Source organism: Triturus cristatus, chromosome 2_2 (assembly GCF_964204655.1).
Source record: "Triturus cristatus chromosome 2_2, aTriCri1.1, whole genome shotgun sequence".
In the NCBI taxonomy this organism is placed as follows: Eukaryota; Metazoa; Chordata; class Amphibia; order Caudata; family Salamandridae; genus Triturus; species Triturus cristatus.
Window position 1 is genome coordinate 608,277,191 of NC_140582.1, and position 22,542 is coordinate 608,299,732.

General features: G+C 43.6%; 1 protein-coding gene across 1 annotated transcript in view; it reads left to right on the forward strand.

Annotated features, from left to right (window-relative positions):
• Positions 1–22,542, forward strand: part of KLHL2 (kelch like family member 2) — a 506,272-nt gene that overhangs the window by 58,850 nt on the left and 424,880 nt on the right. Inside the window, exon 2 of the mRNA XM_085641784.1 lies at positions 7,929–8,054. Coding sequence (XP_085497910.1) covers positions 7,929–8,054 — 126 coding nt within the window. The remainder of the gene's footprint in view (positions 1–7,928; positions 8,055–22,542) is intronic.

The window sequence follows — 22,542 nt, forward strand, 5'->3', positions numbered from 1 at the left end:
ATTCAAGAACAGTGGTTCCCAACTTGTGGTCCAAGGAGCCCTGGGAATCCGGAAGCCTACCCAAGGGGTCTTCGACTGCTTAGACAATTAAATAATATTAACAGATTAATCAAGTGTATATAAATAAAGAAGTAAAACAAACAACTGAAACTTTTAATATGTTCTGCAAATGTGAAGGAATTAGAAATTGGAGGCTAAACATTAAGTTAGAAATCTAATAGGGATTTGTGAGGTCAGTGCAAGTGCATCGAACACAATATAGTCTGGACGATAAGTGGCCTTAACTGAACTTGGAGGCGCTGTAACCTTCCTATTAGAATAAAACATGTTTTTGAAATATTTGTGTGTCCATTAAATTAAATTCTATTCATTTGTGGGGAAAATTCAAACCAGAGGCCCGTATCTGCACCGGAGGTCTCCGTGACTCCCTGTGACGCCCTGCCTTACCTGAGCGCTTGTGTGCTCGTTGCTGCTCCTGGGCCCTGCAGCCTGTGTGCCTTCCTCGCCATTGTTGGACTGCTGAGGACTACAACCCCCAGACGCCTGAGCGCCCGCTGACGCTACCCACGCGCCCGGAGGCGCTGAAAAGATCGCGGCTCCCTCGGGGAGCGGGAAAATTCAAACCAGAGGCCCGTATCTGCGCCGGAGGTCTCCGTGACTCCCTGTGACGCCCTGCCTTACCTGAGCGCTTGTGTGCTCGTTGCTGCTCCTGGGCCCTGCAGCCTGTGTGCCTTCCTCGCCATTGTTGGACTGCTGAGGACTACAACCCCCAGACGCCTGAGCGCCCGCTGACGCTACCCACGCGCCCGGAGGCGCTGAAAAGATCGCGGCTCCCTCCGCGTCGCGGGACGCGCGCGGGCGGCGCCGGGCTAAGCCCGGGCAAAGGGCGGGCCCTCTGTGGCCCTCAGCGGCCAGAGGAGACAGGGCTGGGCCACGGATCTTGGATTCATCTACAGCATATACTGTTCATACATTACGTTGTGGTTTGTATTGTGCTCACCCCCACGTGTTAGTAGAAGTTAGAGATACAATAGGGACACCTGGACAAAAATGCCTTTGTTGCCTTTGCTACCCAGATTGACCGTGGATTCCTTGTATTGTGACTAACGCTTGGCCGAACCCGTTGCACAGGTCCCGCTTCACAGAGGGGTGCTCTTCTTTGTGGGCTGCTAGCTGCAGCTGGGGGAATATAGGGGCTGAGGGCTGCGAGCAAGAGGGCTGGGACTACATTTCTTAGAAGTCCCAGTAACCCCGCCTGTTTCATCTGGCCCGCTCTCCCTCCCCGCCCCCAACAACCGGGTAGCCTCTGCCAGAGTCATAAATTAACGCGTGAATACGCTGCGCGGGAGCGCGACGGAGTTTGCCGGGGGCTGCAGGGGCCTGACAAGTATTCTACAGTTTCCTTTCTAGTAAGTGAATTTCTTTGTATCCTGTATTGGCGTGAAGTAGGGCAATGTCTGCCATAACAAGTACCACCAGCGCCCGTTCAACTACCCCACCGACTGAGATTGGTCTACTGGCTATTGGCCCTTTAGATAAATTCTTTTTTAACCGTTCATCTTTAATTGATAAAGAGTTAACCTTGGCCGAGAGGCGCGCAGAGCGCAGACAATCAATTGAATTGCTTAAAAATTCTACGGACAAGTATTTAACTCAAACATATCCCACTCTAGTGACTCCATTATCTTCAGTAAACTTTCCAGTTGCCAACGAACAATCTGAAGGACAGACACAAATAATAAATGAGGAAACTGTTACAGATTTGAATAGTTCCAGTGGGAGTCACAACCGTCTCATATTGCTTCCTGATCCAGGTGCTCAGGTTATCCCGACTCGACCTAAGCTTGGGTCCAAGAGAAAAAGAACAGCCCCACAAAGAAAATGTAAAAATGTGGCCAAACCTCCTTTAAAGCAAAGGAAGCTACACAAAACTGTGGGTACAAGAGAGGCTGTTATTGAAGAGAATCATAGTATAGGAAGTGTTCAGAACTCAAATCATGTTCCCTTGGGTACCCTAGACTCACAAGAGAAAATTTGCCTTGAGTCTACTTTATCAACTAAGGATAAATTGCTCCCACCTGCAAACCTGCTCCCTGAGCTAGAAAGATTACTCAGATCAATACTTATCCCGATAGAGAATAGAATTGCCAAGCTCTCTGATAGGTTAAACCACTTTGAGCAGGCAACACTAGATAATTTTTATTCTACAAAATCATTGATTAAATCTAATGCAAGGGTGGATTTAAGTATAAAGCCCCATGATAATACTAACCTTGTCACTCAAGATAAGGGTAGAAGGTCTCAAAACAACTCTCCTTCACCCCCGAAGACAAGTAACACCATTGTCAAAACAACTACCAAATCTACTGACTTGGTATATTTAGGCCCTGTCCAACTTCAGCCTAATACCACTAATACCACAAATCCACCCCAGTCGATGGTATCTCAGTCACAAAATACATCACCCGTGGCTGGTTTAGGGGTTACTGTATGTTCCCTAGTGGGTAACGCTTCAGTTCCCACAAAAGTAACCAACAAGCAGTTAGTTCGAAACAATCCTGCGGTTGGGACAGGGGACAATGTATGTCTTCCAGCAGGTAAAGTTTTAGTTCCAACCCAACCAACGAATATTCAGTTGGTGTTGAAACCTGCACCCTGTCCTGGTCCTATAGTTTCCAAATCAATCCCACCTCCCGTGATAAAGCCACACCACAGAAAACCCCCAGTAAACCTTACTCCGGATTCCTTCCCCTATGTAGTAGTCCTTACAAACGTCCCACCACTCCCCATAGGGCAGAGAGAAACCTTCCAGATGCTTAAAAATAAGACCATGCACTGGTTAAGGGAGAATAGACCTCTCCCAGGAGATCTTGATGGGTTAATCATAGGGGTAAGGAGAATAGATTGGATAGGGTATACACCAAAAAGTTTGGGTGGGGACTGTGTTGTGGTCAACTTTCAAGATCCAAGGGTGGCGGGATGGATAACTAGGCAGGGATGGGGTGAAAACAAGGGAGATATTAGAATTGTAGATCTTACCTTTTTTTACCCCCGCCCAACCAGTGTACTGACTAGCCTGCATAACGAACCCCTGAACCCTTCTGCTGTATCATGGCCAATTACTTCCATACCAGCTTCATTATTTGGTCAGAACTATACCACATGTGCTAATTATAATTCTCAAGCTGGACGGCTGGACACAGGGTGGGGATATTGACAAATTACTAGAGAGTGGAGCAGTAGTACTGGAGGGATTAATAATGAGTCCAAGGGGGCCTGTGAAGATCATGTTAGTTCTATTGACACAATCTTAACTGCTGGTTACACAGAGAAGGGGAGTTTTGTTGTAGAGGGAGGTACCGAGATGGAAAATATAAATGTTAGTACTGTGAAACTTGCTGACCCCATTGATGATCTGGGGAAGGTAGTTACTAACATCAAAAGCCCAATGATTTCCCGAGTGTCTTCTTATACTAACAATCATGATGGGTCTGAGTTTAGCTTTGGTACGCTTTTATCCTGGAATGTGGCAGGGTTGAGTAGCAAGTTAGACTCCCAACTCTGGGTAGAATATATCTGTGGGTTCGATGTATGTTGCTTCCAAGAAACCTGGGCTTGTGACCCCCTGTTTTGTTGTGGCTATTTAAACTTTTCGATACCAGCATTGAAAGGTGGTAGGGGTCGGCCCATGGGAGGTCTTACTGTATGGGTAAAACAAGATTTGGACATTACCATCAAAATATTGGACCTGGGAAGTAGCGACTTACAACTGTTAAGAATCTCAGCAGATAAGGGTCCGTCATTGGACCTGTATAATGTTTATATAAGAGGCAGTAACACAACCAATTCCTCGACCTTAGAACTGTTGTCTGCCTGCTTAGAGACAAAGTCCCAAGATAGCAGGGTAATTATAGCCGGGGATCTTAATAGGACTTTTGAACCTTTAGATTCTACAAATGATCCCCTAGGGAAGGATGAGGACAACCTCTGGGGAGTACCATCTTTATGTTTAAACCCCGTCCCAAGGTGGACAAAAGACATCCTATTACTAAATGCTATTTGTATGGAACATGGTCTAAGAGCACTGAATGGGAGAACTACAGGGGATAAGGAGGGTAGTTGTACCTTCGATAATGGTAATAGCAGGAGCAGAATCGATTATATAATATGTAGTCTTCAGTTGTGGCAGGGGGTTATTGATATGGCCATTAGGCCTAGAGTAGAAAGTGATCACAACCCCCTTTGTGTGACCCATAGGTGGTGGAATCCAGGAGTGGGAAATTTGTATCTAAAGAACGATCAGATTCCGGTCATGAGCAACGACGAACGTAGGCTGAAATGGCCAAGGGTATTGGCTAACGAGGAAACCATGACCTATATCAACAATGAGGTTGATAGCGCAATTACTGCAATGGAGGCGGCTGATCCAATAGTTCCCGGGGTTAGGGATATCACCGATATCCACAATAAGTTATTTTCCCTCCTCAAACCATGTTTTTTGACCAAGAGTAAGAAAGGGAGGAAAACCCAGGAAGTTGGAAGGTGGTTCAATCGCCAATGTAGATCTGCACGTCTAGTACTGGGACAAGCTATTAGGAACAGGGACCGCGTCGCAATAAAAGAGGCAAGGAAACTGTACAAACTGGCCATTTTCCAAGCAAAAAAGAAATGGGATGAAGACCACTGGGCAGAGTTGAAAGAGGCCTCTAACAAGAAGGACTCTAGATCCTTTTGGAAAATTATTAAGTGGGGTAGAGGAGGTGGCCCTGCAAAGCCAGATAATAATGTAGCTGAAGAAGCCTGGGTTGACTACTTCAGACCACAATATGCTGAAGTCATGCACCCCGGGGTAGGTGAAGGCATAGCGCCAGTCTATGCTATTGACAACATGTTCTCCCCCAAAGAAGTAGAAATCGCGATTAGATCTGTGAAAAGTGGGAGAGCGCCAGGGTTAGATGGGATACCCCCGGATATTTTTAAGTATGATATGACGAGATGGGTGAGGTATATTTTTTTAGTAGCAAATGCCCTAGCCAAGGGGGGGGTGGTCCCCGACCTTTGGAAAGGTGCAATTATTATTCCCATCCATAAGAAGGGAGATCGCTCATCGCCTGCCAATTATAGGCCCATAAGCCTAATAGCAACCATGCAAAAAGTAGTGGGAAGAATGGTTGCAAACCAGCTTATGGACTGGGTTGATGCCAACAATGCCCTTTCCATATACCAAGCTGGATTTAGGCGAGCTACCAGTACCATTGATCAGGTCTTCCGCTTTACCATACTGCGGTGGAAGACGGTTTTACTGGGAAGAGGCTGCCTATATGTCGCGTTTGTCGACCTGCGGGCGGCATTTGATTTAGTCCCCAGGTTTAAGCTATGGTTGGTCTTGCGAAAAATGGGAATTCCTATTGATTTGCTTACATTAATTATGCATCTTCACGAATCCAATTTCGCAAGAATACAGTGGGGTGGGAATGGCGAATTTACTTCGGACTTTCCCGTGGAAAGGGGTGTCCGACAAGGCTGCTCCATGGCTCCCTTACTCTTCTCATTATTTATTAATGGGATTGTTAGGCGGATGTTGGAAGCAAGCGTAGACGCACCTTCGTTAGCGGACGCCAGGGTTCCGATCCTGATGTTCGCTGACGATACTCTTATCTTGTCGAAAACCCCTGCAGGGCTGCAACGTGCATTAAATATTTTTGATACCTTTTGCACAGAGCACGGGCTTGAAGTAAACGTGGGGAAAACAAAATTAATGGCCTTTACCCCAAACCGTAGAATCTATCCCAAGGTAACCCTAAATAATTGTAAGTTAGACACTGTTAAGGAGTTTTCATATTTAGGGGTACAGATAGCAGAGAGCGCTGGCTGGTTGCATCATTTGGAAAAAGTGGTCATAAAACATCAACAAGTTTCAGGTGCTTTGAGGGGAGAACACCGCAAATCAAAAACAAAGCCGATCAAACCCGCACTTATAGTGTACGATGCCAAGGTTTTAGGTGCCACTTTATATGGAGCGGAGTTATGGGCCTGGGACAATCTTGCGGCCCTACAGATATCTGAGAACAAGTTCCTCAGAGGGATTACAGGACTTCCTCAGAGCACCCCCCTAATACCATTGTTCCTGGAGTTGGGTAAACGCCCAATTACTGACAGAGCGCGATTGCGCCCTGTTCTGTACTGGAGGCGTCTTTGGACAACTCCAGAGATTAGACAATATGCAGAGGGTTTTCTCTGGATAATTAAGGAAGACATCTTTCACAAGATAACATGGCTTAAAAATCTAAGGGCAATGCTAATTGATTTGGGGTTTTCCAATCTTTGGAATAACCCAGCGGAAGAAGAGTTCCCAAGCAAAGAAGACCTCAAATTACGTTATTGGGATTGGGTGGGTGGCAATCTGCTGAAAGACGTTAGGTCTGACTCTATGGCTGGTCGTTTCTTGGAGACAAAAATTTTTCCTATCCTAGAAAACTATTGGGATACTATTACGGTACCAATGGATAGGAAGCTAGTCTTCCAGCTAAGATCCGGATCCATTCCCTTAAAAAAACTAACGTCACGTTGGCATAAGTCGACTAACAGGTTATGTCCAGCCTGTGGTAATGCAGAGGAGAGTGTAGGTCACTTTCTATTTGTATGCAAAGCCTACTCATTATCCAGGAGACTATGGCTCACCCCTGTATGTAAAAACCTGGGGACACGTGACAGTACAGTGGCTTTAAGAATTGTGTGTACAACAACCCATGAATCGATAGTCATTGGGGTAGCCAAATACTTGGGTTGGGCCTGGGCCATCAGGCAACGTTTAATGAGGGGGACCAGTTAATCAGGTTTTCCTTTTATTTTGATTGGCTAATAATGTAAAATTACTTGTCAAATGTAAACTTTTTTTATGCTAATACTGTATGAGCTGCACAGAACGCTTATATGAATTTATATTTGTAAATATCTTGTTTTTTAATCTCTAATGTTTTTTAATCTCTAATGTTTTTATGCTGTGCTTTTATGAGAAATATCTCGAATAAAGCTTGTACAATCCGTAATGAATGCTTGTTTCTGTATTTTTGGGGTTCAAATCATCAAAAACGTTTCTACCAGCATGCTGCGCTTTCAGTTTTTACTCAGTGGAGGGTCCCGGAATTCCAAGAATGATTCAATGGCGGTCCCTGGGTTCCAGTAATGATTAAGTGAGGGTCCTCAGACGTCTAAAGGTTAAGAACCACCGTTCTAGAAGTGTCCAGCTGTTTGCTATAAATGTATGCTTTGTCTTGTCTTGGGGGCGGGTGTGGTTATCTTCTCAGCTGCAGAATAGACCCTCACACCAATTAATTTAAATTGTGCCAATCGCTCTATTAGAAGCAGGGTTCACAGTTTTCTATTTTTAACATGTTTTTATATGCAAATCTGTATTTTTATTTTTAACTGAAAAATACAGAAAGTAAGTATTTTGAGTGACCCTCCAAGTTGTCATTCATGACTGTGCAGGACAATATCTATGCAGACTAACAGCATAGGGAGCTAAACAGAAAAGGGATTATCTCAAATACCTTCAGATTTGCACATATTGTACTATAATTCTAATGTTTTCCTTTGAGTGCATTTTTGTATTATATGATTAATACTAAAACTGGACAGATATTAACGTCTGAGTTCAAATTTTATCATATAAATGTAAAACTATACTAGCTGGAACTTCTTTTTTTTCACGAAAAATAAACAAAATATGAATAAATGCCAATAAGACGACAAAAAGTAAACCTGGATATACGCAGACACGAATGTTAAAGATTAAATACCATAGAAGCGGCAGCTGTAATTGTTAGCGAACAGTAATCTTTGTCCCAGAGTGACAGGCTGTAATCAGTGACGCAGTGACGCTGAACGTTCATGTGAGCTCTTTGTTTTGTCCTGTGTGTTTACAGATGTGCGAAGCTCTTCCACAAGAAGCCTCACGACTGGAAAGATGACAGTGCCGAGAAGCACGGCCCAGTCACGCTGAACCCTCGGCACGCGAAGAGAGCATTCAGAGCCATGAACGAGCTGCGAAGGTAGAGTGACGTTCTCCGGTGCTTGCCTCGTTTTCGTGCTCTCTTTCTCAGCAGTGGTTCAGATGAACAGGAGAGGCTTTGTTTTGAAGCCAGAGAGGCGATGAAAAAACATACTTGTTGAAAGCAAAGCACAGTAACTAAAAAAAACACAGAAATGAGTCCAGCGACGCACACATGCTTCCAATTGAAACTTTTTTTTGGGGGTGGGGCAATTTGATTTTCTGCCAAATCATGTATTAGCATAGCTTCTTAAGTACTCTTTGACGTCAGCCCCATTCTCTCCAGTGTACAACGTTTTTATTTTCCATTAGTAACACTTAGCAGTGGGACAGCAAGATAGGCAGTTATTTACGCTCCGAATTGTAAAAGAATAACAATATCTGTTGGAAGAGTTGGCCTCTCTACTTTATTTCTGTATCGCTTTCAGTGTTACTTTTTGGTGCCTTTGTGGTGTTATCCCTGTCAACCAGGCCATCCAGACAACACGAATCGTTCTCTTACCATTCAATCCAGTACCCCTGAATCTAGATAGCTCCTGATAATTTGCCCTTCCATGCCACTGGGCCCAGACAGATGCTGTACCTCCAGACCACCCTGCACACTGCATAGTTACACTTTATTCAGGTTCCTGTCCTCTGCCCCCTGGTTTCTCTTTTATCTTATCCTCACTTTGTTGGCTAATTTGGGATGATGTGGGAGGATGACTGGCTCCTAAAACCGTATACACTTGAAGGTCCTGGTCGAAGAAGTCAGCTGTGTTGAATCCACATGGGCCTTGTGCATGATTGGTAGGGTGTTGGGGAGATGCCATTGCTTCTACATAGCTAGTAGACTTTGGGATGTCAGTCAGCCCACAGGACTGGGTGTTCAGGCTCAAAAAAGTAACAGGTCACCAATCTGAGTGCTGCTAGGAGGTCTCACAAGCTATACGCGTCCTTGTTGGCATATTGGCAGCGGAGCCTTCACACTTCCAATATAGGAGTTCCCTTTTGTAATGGGGTATTGTAAGAAATGTTGGGTTGTTGGTTGACTGGGGTGTGAACCCGGGTCAAGCAGGAACCACAATCCTTGTGTTGCTCGAATATCAATTTACCTTGAAAAAACAAAGACAAGATGCGTTGGCAAAACAGAAACAGTTGGTTAAATTTAACGCTGAGGCTGGGAGAACAGCACACAGAAACAGGACTGAGGACTAACTCGAAGTACAATCTTTTTGATCATCTTTTTATACATTTCTTGAAGTATCCTAAAACAATTCATAGATCCTGTTTAGGGCGAGGAATGCAGACCTAGTAATTGATTCATAAATTATTCCCACCTGATCACAAATGCAGGTGGGTCTCGACTTGTGTGGACACAAACAGGGCCAGTGGATAACGTGTCCAGATATCCGGCATGGGGAGCATGTGATCTTTGTCTGTGCTGTGTCCTGTTAGACTGAGTGTTCCTAATTTCATCTGGCATCTAACTTAATGGTGTTTTAGGAAGGTGCTCCACTCCGGCTATGTGTGTTTTATTGGGGCCAATCTCCTCGGTGCATTGTGATGTCCTGCCTATCTGTGGGACTTATCTGGGTTTTTCCTGTTTGCGCATTTGTCCTGCTGGTTACGTGCAACCCCACTTGTGATCAGTAGCCTCAGCCCTGGGTCGCAGGGCTTGCCTGACACCCTATTTCTGACTCGGGGTTGAAGAAGAGATCATATTGGGGTATTTCGATAACAGTGATTCAGACTCGTATTTATATACACCTGTATCATTGCATACATCAATATTATCACATGTCGGGGTAAGGCACAAGCACACCCCAACCTAACCAGTGCTCACCCCCCTGGTAGCTTGGCACAGAGCAGTCAGGCTTAACTTAAAGGCAATGTGCAAAGTATTTGTGCAACATGTCAAACGGTAAAACTGTGAAAATACACCACAAAAGGAGCCCACAACCATATTAGAAAAATAGAGTGAATTTAATAGATAAAACGACCAAAATGACAAAATTCCAATTAGTAGAAAGATATATTGAGTTTTAAAGTTTCCAGAGAAAATAACGCCAAAAGGCGTAAAGTGACAACTGTTGTTATCTGGTCACGCTGGACCGGGACAAGTCACAAGTTCAGGCTGATGGCAATGGAACGTGGGCAGTCTACAGGGAGCTAGTCAGTGCTTAATTTGTAAAATATTAAGTGCCTGGGCTGTGACCAGGAGGCCACTGCAGCTTGCACCACCCATCGCCCCTGTCATCGCTGCCAAAACAACTACTAACCATCTCTCTCGCATGTAAATGCGACCGTTCAGATTATTCCAGGTCCCCAAAGCTAAAGGAATGGCTGGGGAGGCAGGTATTAGCAATTTATTTATGTATATTGTTTTCCTAAACAACTGTTATACTGCTCATCTCTACATTACATGAGCAGCGCCACCCTGTGGCAGACTGCCCTAAGTGTGGTGTTGACAATTAGGTGCCAGTGCCGAGCACCAGAATCCAATTAAGTGCCGGTGCTCAGCACCGGAAAGCACTGGCTCAAATTAAGCACTGATTGTAACAGATGTGCTCTGTGGTGGGGGCTGAGGGGCGTGGTCGATTTAACCAGACGCCAGCAGGGGAGGAGCTGTTACAAGCAACTTCAAGACAAGGATGATAGTCCACTCTTGTCATGTTGGTTTGCATGTTATCAAACTAGCATGTTCCATGGCTCACCACTCAGCCAGAATGGCCAAATGTAGACGGGCGCTCCATGAGAATCTTAAGGAGAGAGGAGATGGGAAAAGGCCTTGAATAAGCTGCATGCAGTAATTAGGGCGTTTCCTCATTGAGGATGATGTGCAGAAGCAGTTAAAGCTTCTTTTCAAGAGTTAGAGCAGAGGGTAAAAGGTCATTCACTTAGGGCAAGCATGGAGGCACAGGGAGCAGCCATACAGCTGGAGAGAGTGGTGGACTGGAGAGGTAGGGGATAGTCATGGCAGGAGGTCCTGGGGAAGTGAGTTGTGTGTTTCAACTAACCCTGGGCCTGGTGTGCCCACAAAAGGACAGCTACTTATTGCTATGTGGGTAATAATTATGGTAGATGGGTGCCCTGCCATGCACAAGTCAATAGGCTCCTGGCATGTGCCAGAGTGCAAGCTGTAAGAGCTTTGGGTGATTTCATGCACTGGCATGAAGGCGTTGGGTCCTTGTGGCTTTGAGTAGGTGACCACCAGAATCATGGGTGGCACCAAATGGTGGCAGGAGAGGTGGATACAGATGGCCTTCCTGACAGCCATTGCTGAGTGTGGTGTGGTGTGGTGAAGAAAAGGTAAGGGAGTTGGAAGGTGACAAGTAAGTGATTGGTGTTTTGATCGGTATAGGTGGTAAACAGAGTTTCTGTAACAAGTCTAATGGTGGGTGGAAGCTTGAGAAAGCCTGATGGGTGCCCTGCAAAAGGCCTGATAGTGAAATGTAGCCAGGAGGGGTGACGGTTCTTCACTCATGCTTTTTGAGTTGTTTGGTGCCTTCTAGGTCAATGGGAGGTGAGCTTGAAACCAGAAAAGGGGTGGATTCCAGGAGGAGAAAGGAGGGCAAGTCAGAATGCCACCTCAATAGGTCATCACCATGGGAGACTATGACGCTGAAAGAAAAAGCCCTTTGACAGCTATGAGGATGGAAGTAAGGGGGGAAATGGGAAGGGTATTTGGTCGGAGAAGTAGTAGAGGGTCCTGGAGGTAGCTTGCCATGGTAAGTAAAGGGCATTACAGTGCACTGAGTACACAAGGAGAGAAGGAAAGGATAGCCGGAATGGCCACAGAGCTGGGGGGCAGTAGGTGTGACGACAGCGAAATTGCCATGCATGGAAATCACTGAGTATTGAGATACCAATTATTTGACAACAACCAAGAAGAGCTGTGCGATGGGGAGAGGAGCACAGAGAATAAGAGATGCAATGGTTGTAGATGGGAGTGGAGGTTGGAGAACGAAGACCTAGAACATCCTGCCTCTCCACCTCAGGCAATCACTGCCACTGCCTCAATTCAGGAAGGACCTCAAGACCTGGCTCTTCAACTGAACCAAAGCGCTTTCAACGGACTAGCAGCTTTACCCCCCTCTCTTTGAGACACTTACGGGTGAGCAGTCGCGCATTACAAGCCATTGATTGAGAGTCAGTAATACAAGTGCCAGGCATGGATTACTGCAAGTATTTTCATTCCAACTATTGGGTGGTGATGGAGTAATCAACAGAAGAGGTATGGATGGGTACTGAAGCGGGGTTAAAGAGAAGTGAAGATGAGGTGAATCAGAAAGGGGATGAGCATCATAATGGTGATGAGCATCAGAAAGGGGATGAGCAGCCTCGGTGCTTCAGGCTAGGGTTTGGAAGACCTCGATTGTTTTGATCTTGCGAGGCCAGATGATTCAGCTCTTGGAGTTCAACAGGGTGCATTAGTTAGGATCGTGGGTTTGCAAGTGCAATGGGGAAATGAGACAATATAGAAAGGCTGGAAGGGGTCAAGAGACGAACAGTTATTAGTTTAATGGGTCATAGGGGCACTAGGTTGTCAGTTTATAGGTCTTAGGAGGTTATCGGGATAGTATTTTGAGCAAGGTGCCCAGGTTGGTGCAGGTATAAACAGATGGAACAGCACACATTGATTCAGGATGGCCAGTTGTAAAATTATTTCCAAATGGTGAATATTCCAGTCTCATACACGAGGGGGTCTAAACCTTTATTTTTAGTGCTGGGTTGGTTTAAAAGTATGCGGCAGTGGCTTGAAATATATGTTGCTCGGCAAGGTTAGGCATAAAAGTTACGTTTTCCGCTCTTCATGCTAATGGGAAACATAACGCTGTGGTTTAAAAAAGAAATTGACTTGAAAGATCGACCACTTCCTGCATGATGGACTGTTGAAGGGGCGGGTGCTGGGCATTTTTCGGCTCCAGTTCAAGAGCTCTCTTCTGTGATACTGCAAAGATGTTCATGTCACAGGTAGATGCATGAGCTAGGGACGACGTGCAGCCGACGAACTTGGGTTTCTGTGTCTGGACAGGGATGAAAGTGAGGTTCGCAATCACATATGACAAGTGGGGAATTAAGTCGCTGTTTGGGTTGATTTTCATAAGAGTGGGAATGATTAGACAGGCGCAGTATTAGGACTTCAGGGCCTGCGTTGGATGGCATGAAAGGTCACACCAAGCTCACATAATGCGGGGATGCGGGGCATGACTTGTGTGGGGAGGATCTCTTTGCAAGCCTATCAGATTGATTGTAGCAATATCAACCAGACGCAGTAGTAATTGTTTGTATCTGAAGTTAAGGAAACTGAACACAGTAAATTGGAATTTGGTGAAAGGTGGCCAACGGAAGATTGAAATGTAATTTTTCATGGTTTCATGGTTAGCACTGCTGCAGGTAAAGTTAGTACCGGCCGCCCCCCCATACCCGTACGTCGTCGTTACCTGTGGGCGTAGGCCGGGCGGCAGGGACTCGGGACACAACGACGACACACTGGCTTCGCCGGCGGGCCTGCACTGCCTTTAATACCTGATTAGGCTAGATTAGTACTAGCACTACTGGCCAGGCTGCCGCAGGCCAGGCTGATCGATGCTGCCAGCTGCCCTCAACACACCACGGGCCGACTTGGCGCTGGCGTTGGCGATGACTCTCGTCGTGGCGGTGGCAGGTGCTGTCATGCTGCTGCGCACGCTGCGGTGGTTATGCTGGCGCGTGGCACTGGCAATGTGGAAAAAAAATCTGCGCACGTTGCCGCTGCCGCACGACCCCTACTCCATCCTGACCAAATCCAGCCCAAATCTCGGCACGCCCACCTATAGGCAAGTTAGTGGCACTCAGGGCAGGCACTGGCAACACTGTCGGACGTCGGAACCACTGAGGCAGGGCCACCGGCCGGCGAAGCGCGTAACGCAGTGTGCGCGCCGCCCTCAACACATTTAAAATGTATTTAGATCAGGAGTGGACAGGAGGTAAATGGTAATGCAGGAATCTCTTCCTCTGGGGGACTCAGCTCAGGTCGGGAGAAGATCAAAACATGCCGGCTGCACACACTTTAGGTAAATAAAATAGAAATGTGATGTGCGGGTTGTCAGTCAGTGCCAGCCACAGTCTAGACCCAGCCCTGTCAATTAAGTGCCGGTGCTAAGCACCGGAAAGCACCGGCACAAATTAAGCACTGGAGCTAGTTAAGTCCACTGAACAGAGTACCTTAAATCCTGGTTTGCGGAGTGCTGCGTGTATCTACATCGAAGATGCTGTGCGCAGCCAAGGTGATGCCTCGGTTCTGGTATAACGCCTTGTTGCATTGACGTCGATTATCCTGTCGACAAGGGCTTGCGATGCGAAGTGCAGAGTCGGGATGCATCGTGCAGTTGGGGCGATGCACTGGGTCTGAGGAGCTGCGATGCAGAGTTTGGCGTCGTCGTTGAGGCTGCTGTAGACTAGATATGCGAAGGCCTGCATCAAGGATGCTTCACACAGCAGCAGTTCCGGATGCAATGCGGGCTGTGGCGGCAATGTGAGTCTTTGCACTCCAGATGACAGCTCCTCCTCTCCCATTAACAATCACATGAAGGGCTCAAATAGTTAAAGCTACATACAACAAATGCCCCACAAAGTACCTCCGTTTGGCACATTATCCTAATGATCTCAGTACTTGCGCCCGGGGTACTTCACTTGGTGGAAGTCCACTCCTAACCAGTATGTCTCTGTAGTAATGTGGTTACTTACTTTGTCGCATATTAGAATGCTCTGATTCTTGAGAATTAAGAATCAGAACACTATATTAGTTTTGTGTATTTATTTCCTTGTTGTAGAATGTTAGCAGTCTTTTGCTACTTGTTACTGAATAAAGGAAAATATCTAAGACTCATCTGCTTACAGCTTCGTTACTTCAAGAAAATTGGCGACGGGCCGGGATCTGCAGACAACCCCACGAATCCACGTGACCGTATTGTTATTTTTACAGTTTTATACTTCAAGGCTTTTTACTACAGTTGGACTTCTATTTGTTCAACGAAATCGCCTGCAACTGCTTGAGGAGTTCTACATACTTTGCTTAAATCGCATTTTTTTTGTGGTCATTTACAAAGTACTTCGATGGACTTTGCAACATCAAAGATACGAGTAGTTAGGTAAGGCTGATTTGTTTTTCAAACCTTTCTTCCGTTCCAACGTTTCCAAAGGAGTATCTATACCTTTGCCAGCAAACCGCAAGTTTCTGTGTATTTCCGGTGTCTACACTTGATATTGCGGCATCGAGAATATGAACGGTAAGGTTAATCATTTTTTGATTACTTAACGTACCTTCCGATCCAACGTTTTGTGTCACCCTCGAGCCATTCATACTCGCACAGACGCACACACCTTGTCGTCACTTCAGAATCCCGTGTGACGCTTTCTACGAGTCGGTGTCACTGCGGAGCAGCGTTGTGTGCATTTTTGTGCCGAGAGCCATCCCGCACGACGTCGAATACGGCCCGCCATTTTGGGACTGGAGTATTTCCCTTCAGTATTTACAGTTGACTCGTACATTATCAGCCTTGTGCCAACCACGTTTTTCTGTTACTTCTACCGTTTCCTCTGCTGGCGATCACCTCTTCTGCCTCGAGTTGTACTAGTAACGGCATTCAAGGCTATTACTGTTACAGCAGTAAGTACTTTTTATTGTATCTGCAACTATTACCGACTGTTTCCACAGCTACGTTCACTGCCTTTGTCACTGTTGTAAGTACTTGCTATTTAAAAAAAAAAAAAAAAAGAAGGGGTCTCAATTTGCGAACATGCCTACAACAGAAGAACCACCTAGAACTTCTTCTGCTTTTAACCTCAATTCTCCTAAAGAATTCTTATCTGATCCTGGTGAACCTAAAGTACAATGGTTGGAATGGAAAGAATATTTCTTAAACTATATTGCTAATTTAGAAGATGGCAACGGCGTCTTTTCTTCTGAAAGAAAGAAATGAATTTTAATGTACTACCTGGGTCCAGAAGGTTTCAGAGTGTACAATCAACTCCAAAAACGTGACAGACCTGGGGATTTTGACGTTTTTAAATGTGCTTTATTAGACTTGGATGAACATTTTTCACCTTCAGTATGTGAGGCAGTTATGAGACATGCTTTCTTCCAACGGAAACAAGAGAAACATTAATCCATCGATGATTATGTATCCGCGCTTAAGAAGTTAGCTATCACCTGCAAGTTTAGTGCTTTACATAAGAATCTCATTCGAGACCAAGTCATAATGTACACTAAAAACAAGTCGATCCAAGACAGACTATGGGTTGATGGAGATTCTAGTGTAAAAGATATTTTAACTATTGTTAAAAAAGCAGAACTTTCTGAACATGGTGCAAAGGTGTCACTAGGAAATACTAAGGTCGAAGGGAGTGAATCCGTGAATAAGATTTCTGATGGTAAAAAGAAATTTATTCTGATTACTTCCAATGTTAGTAAAAAAAACTTTAAGAAACCTGAACGCAGCACTAATTACAAAAGTACTAGTTTTGCGTGTTATAGGTGCAGAAGCCCATCTCATCCTGCAAACTATGATAAGTGCCCAGCTAGATTTGTTAAGTGCTCTGAATGCGGTCTGGTTGGACACTTTGCCAAAGCCTGCATGTGCAAAAGTAAAAAGATGAGTAAAGGTAAGGTCTCATTTATAAAAAAGAGTGATGAGGAGCAATCTTCCTCGGTTGACATTGATGATGATCATTACACTATAGAGAGAGCAAAAACAAAAGTACTTAATGCTTCTAGTCAATCTAACTGTAAACCCATTTGCTGTGTTTCTTTTGGTGGGGTTTCTTTACAGGTCGCTGCAGATTCTGGTTCTCCGTACACTTTTATTGCTGAAAATATTTGGGTTAAGCATTTTGTCAACACAATTGGTGATTATTTATCATCTTCTGACATTTCCCCAGAAAGTTTTACTGGTGAAAAGATTGGTATCAAGGTTTTAGGGAATTTATTTTTAGGTTTAACGGTAGACACGCTATCTGCAAATTCTATGTAGCTAAGGACGGACCTTCTATTTTAGGGTGGAAGGATCAAAAGAAACTTAAAATGATACTTGATCTGAATAGCCCTGAACAAGTCCTTGTTGCTTGTGATGGGGAAGACACCATAAAATGGGTTCTCCATGAATTTCCAGAAGTATTTAATGGCACTATTGGCAAGTTAAAAGGTTTTTCACATATGATAAGATTAAAACACAATGCTTCGGCCAAAATCCACAAAACACGCAACATTCCCTTCATTGTCAGGGACGAAGTCAAAGCTGATTTACAAAAAGTACTGGATGCACATATCATTGAACCCATTGAAGCATCTGAGTGGGTTTCGCCTTTAGTTGTAGCCAGACGAGCCAATGGCAAAGTTTGTCTATGTGTTGATCTGACAGGGTTAAACGATAACATTCTGGTGGACCAATTCCCTTTACCCTGCATAGATGAAATGTTAATGCTAACCAGAGATGCTAAGTGGTTTTCCACCTTAGACCTTTCTAGCGCATACCACCAAGTTGTTCTTAACAAAAAGTCCAAACATTTAACAGCCTTTTGTACCCCTTCGGTTGTTACCAATTTAGACACATGCCTTTTGGGCTTGCGTCGGCAGCAGCCGTTTTTCAAAGATTAATGTTTGAGCTTTTTGGCAACATGAAAGAAGTCACCTTCTTTCAAGATGACATCTTAATCATGAGTAAATCACGACAACATCATTGATGAAGTGCTGAGAAAGGTTTTATCCATTCTATCCCTAAAAGGTCTTACTGCTGAAATGAGCAAATACAAGTTGGCTGAAAATAAAGTTACTTACCTTGGACATGAAATCACTGACCGGGGCATTAAACCTAAACAAAAATTAGTAGAAGCCATCAGTCAAGCTCCCCACCTTCTAATAAAGATGAATTACGCTCATTTTTGGGCTTAGCAGAATTTTTTTCGAAGTTTGTTGAAAATTTTTCTGAACGCCCTCTGAAATGCGTTCTTTGTTAAAAAACTAAAACAAATTTGAGTGGTCGTTAAATTGTCAATGTGCCTTTGATGATATTACGTGTGCCATCAGCAAAGCTCCTAAACTACAAGCTTTTAATCTCACTGCTTCCACCTTTGTCACCAAGGATGCTAGTGGCAAGGGTTTAGGCAGTGTTCTTTCCCAAAAAGATGAGAGAGGTTTAGATATCGTTATTGCTTTTGCATCCAGGACACTGTCTCCCACTGAACAGAAATACTCTGTTATAGAAAGGGAAACAGTGGCCAGTGTTTAGGCTTTGGAGCACTTTCGTAAATTTTTATGGGGAAGAAGATTTACAGTACGCACTGACCATAAACCTTTGACAAAACTACTTACCTCAGATGGATTGTCTAGAGCATCATCTAGAATTGCCAGGCTATCCATGCGTCTTCAAAACTTTATCTATGATGTGCAATATGTCCCTGGAAAAGAAAATGTAACTGCTGATTTTCTTAGCAGATTATCCTTACCTCTCAGAGAAATTGATTCTAATCCATGGAATGACTTTTGTGTTGCCAGTATTTTCTCCAATAATGAAGCTAAAGAGTTACATGACTCAGAATGGGAACAAGCTGACGAACTTGATGATATCCTCAAATCTGTCAGAATTAAAATTCAACTAGGTTGGGGTCCTGTCAAACACGACCTTCTTGGTGAAATGAAAGCTTTTTGGGAGGTTAGAAACGAGTTGGGTATTGATGGGATGGTTATTGTTAGAGGGGACAAAATTGTTCAACCTACCTCTTTAAGAAACAAGATCATTTCTCTGTGTCATGAAGGCCCTAGTGGCATCACTCGTACTAAGAAAAATGTTAAATCTCTATATCGGTGGCCTAAAGTTGACTTAGAAACTGAAAGATTTGTCAGATCTTGTATTGATTGCGAGTGTGCTGATAAATCTAAAAAAACTCTTAACCCTCCTTTAAGTTCTTTAGGTTGTCCATCTCTTCCATGGGATGATTTGGCATTAGATATTATGGGTCCCATTGTGTGGAGTGATGGTTCAACCAAATACATTCTCGTACTTGTGGATCTTTTTTCTAAATGGTTTGAACTCCAAGTGGTTGATCAAACAAACACCACATCTGTTATTGATTTCTTAAGCGGTGTTTTTATACGTGAGGGTTTTCCTAAAAATATTCTCCTCGACATTGCCGTGCAATTTAAGTCGCTTGAGATGAAACAATTTTTGGATATTGCTGGCATTTCACACACATTCTGCACTTTATCATCCCTTGGCCAATAGTGCCGTTGAGAGGGTCAACCGAATTATCAAGGGTGTTTTGCAGTTGGCCATTCATGGTAAGAAAAATTTAGAACATGAACTTATGAAAATGCTTTGGACTTACAGAGTCACTAGTCATGATTCTATTGGAGAGACTCCCTTTGGGGTTATGAAAGGTCGCATACCACATGGTAAAGTCAATCCAGGATGCAATGAAAGGAGCAAACAAGTTTTGTGGGATGCTGAGAAAATTAGAAATTGTATTTTAGCGTTTCAACAGAAAAATAAGGAGTATTTTGACAAAAACCATGGTACCAGGGATGTCCATTTGTCTATTGGACAATGGGTTTGTGTTAAATCTAACAAGAGGGTGACTAAGGGTCAAAGCAGGTTTGGTCCTCCGGTTCAAATTGTTAAAGTTATGAAAAACACTGTCAAGTTATGTGATGGTAATCTACGTCATATGAGTCAGTTATCTTTAGTAAAAAATTATTTTACTCCTAGTGATCCTAAAGAATATGTGTCTTCTCGCAACTATTGGTGGATCAATATTCACTCTGAAGGTTCTTCTTCAAACGCTATGTCTGATTTGTGTGTTCAGAGTGAGGATGGGTCCTCTGTTGTTGATATTCCACCTGCTGTGGTGTCCACTGAGGGCCTTCCTCAAGCTGAAATTGCTTCGGAACTTTGTCTGGCCAATTTTCCACAGCAATCACGTGAAGTAAAGATTAATACCTTTGGTAGAAACATTGTTTGACCAAAACGTTTTGATGATTAATTCCGTTTTTTTTGTTTTTATTTGAAGGAGGATGTGTAGTAATGTGGTTATTTACTTTGTCGCATATTAGAATGCTCTGATTCTTGAGAATTAAGAATCAGAACATTATATTAGTTCTGTGTATTTATTTCCTTGTTGTAGAATGTTAGCGGTCTTTTGCTACTTGTTACTCGGCTACATGTTATTGCTGAGGGGTTGTCTGAATAAAGGAAAATACCTAAGATTCATCTGCTTACAGCTTCATTACTTCAGTCTCATAGCATTAATCTGAATAATCCTACTCCACACCTTGTTGGCTCTAATTACACATAACTCAGTAAGGGGCTTACCAATGCACCTTTAAAGTTAAACAGCTTAAACGCGTAAATGCCCTTCTGCAGGCTATCTGCTGTAGAATACACTGGTGGGGCTTTCAGGGCATTACTTTTTCTACATGCTTCAATTTCACTTCTCCTAATTTCTTTAGTAAGTTCAATATATCTTCATCTCCTCCAACTTGTTTCATGTAGACTTGATCTTCCTCTTCAGACTTCTTCACGCGTGGGTTTGGATCCCATCCTTGTTGCCATTGTTGCAATCAATAAAAGATCCTTTGCCAGCAGGTCATGTAGGTTTTATGACGAAGTTTATTTTAGAAGATAAGTCTTGGTTGCAGATGTAATATAAATATAATATCAATTTCCCAGCAGGAGCAGCCTCCTTCTACTCAGCCCGCTCTCTCCAACTGATCTCTCAAGCAGCAGGTATCATAGAAACTAGTGAGAGAATACATTATACTTCAGGAAATAACACAATGCCTGCAAGGAAAACCCAAGCATAGGTGCACCACTCAAAAAAAACTTTTGCCAAAAAAGATCATTTTAGCGTCCATATCAAAGAAAGAAAGTTCTTGAACTTATTCTTTTTTTTCTTTCTCTTTTATTGTATCTTTTTCATATCACGTTGCTGAAATGCAGCGTTCAACACACAGAACAGCCGACGCGTTTCGTCCCCTTGTGGGACTTCTTCAGGGCTGTTAGATATAAACAGATGAAATATACAAATATAAGAACATGACTTACAACAAATATACAAAACAGTTTTTACATAGAGATATGTGGGCTAATTCAATGTCCACATGTACAGCAGACGACAAAGAACAGTAAAAGCTCCTATTTACATCGTATACATGATACATTAATATTTGGTGAATACCAATAAAGAGGGGAATTGGTCAAACAGGTCTCAGCCGGCACCAGATATAACCGAAAAAAACCCTTGTTCATTTCTTTCATCTCTGGTTGCTTGGTTTCCCTCCACTTTTCTCCTTCTTTCTTTTCTTTCATTCCTTCTCATCTTGAAGCCCCTAAGGGTCAATTTTACTTCTTCCCTTTCCTTTTCTTCTCTTTGCACTAATGGATAATGGACTGTAATGTATTAACATAATTTGGTATATTAATATGACGATACTGTAAGAAATGAACAAGGGTTTTTTTCGGTTGTATCTGGTGCCGGCTGGGACCTGTTTGACCAATTCCCCTCTTTATTGGTATTCACCAAATATTAATGTATCGTGTGTACGATGTAAATAGGAGCTTTTACTGTTATTTGTCGTCTGCTGTACATGTGGACATTGAATTAGCCCACATATCTCTATGTAAAAACTGTTTTGTATATTTGTTGTAAGTCATGTTCTTATATTTGTATATTTTATCGGTTTATATCTAACAGCCCTGAAGAAGTCCCACAAGGGGACGAAACGCGTCGGCTGTTCTGTGTGTTGAACGCTGCATTTCAGCAACGTGATATGAAAAAGAAACAATTAAAGAGAAAGAAAAAAAGAATAAGTTCAAGAAATTTCTTTCTTTGATATGGACGTTAAAATGATCTTTTTTGGCAAAAGTTTTTTTTGAGTGGCGCACCTATGCTTGGGTTTTTGAATTGTCAAGTTCCTGTTGGAACAAGTACTGTGATGGTGGGTACTATACAGTGTGCACACAGATCCCATTGAATATAAGGGACTTTACGCAAGGAGTGTAAAAACAGGTTAGGTGCTGTTAATTGGAAGGTTCCACTGTCCGGTTCTCCTTTTTTTTTATGTAGTGCCTGCAAGGACTTGACGTTGGGCTCATGACGTTGACGGGCCACCAACTTGGGGGTGCTGTTCTGCGGCAACGTATCAGTTCACACACGCAAAGCTAATTTTTTTAGGTTTAAATCTTTTATTAAGGTTTTCAACAGAGAAAAATATGGCAACAGGCAGTTACGCTATCCCCGACCCCATCAGGCATAACATAAACTTAAAGCTAATTTTTTTAACATGTCCCTCCATTAGTTGGTGCAAGTTGCATTGGAGAGAGCAATGTTGGCCAAGGTCTTGTTTCAGCTGAGCAGCACTAATAACCCAACACCAGTACGGTCACCCTGGATCTAAGGTCCTGTTGGAGCAAGGCAGCTTGTGGATCCAAGTCTCATTTTGTGTCAGACAGCTTCTAACTGCAAAGGAGCAG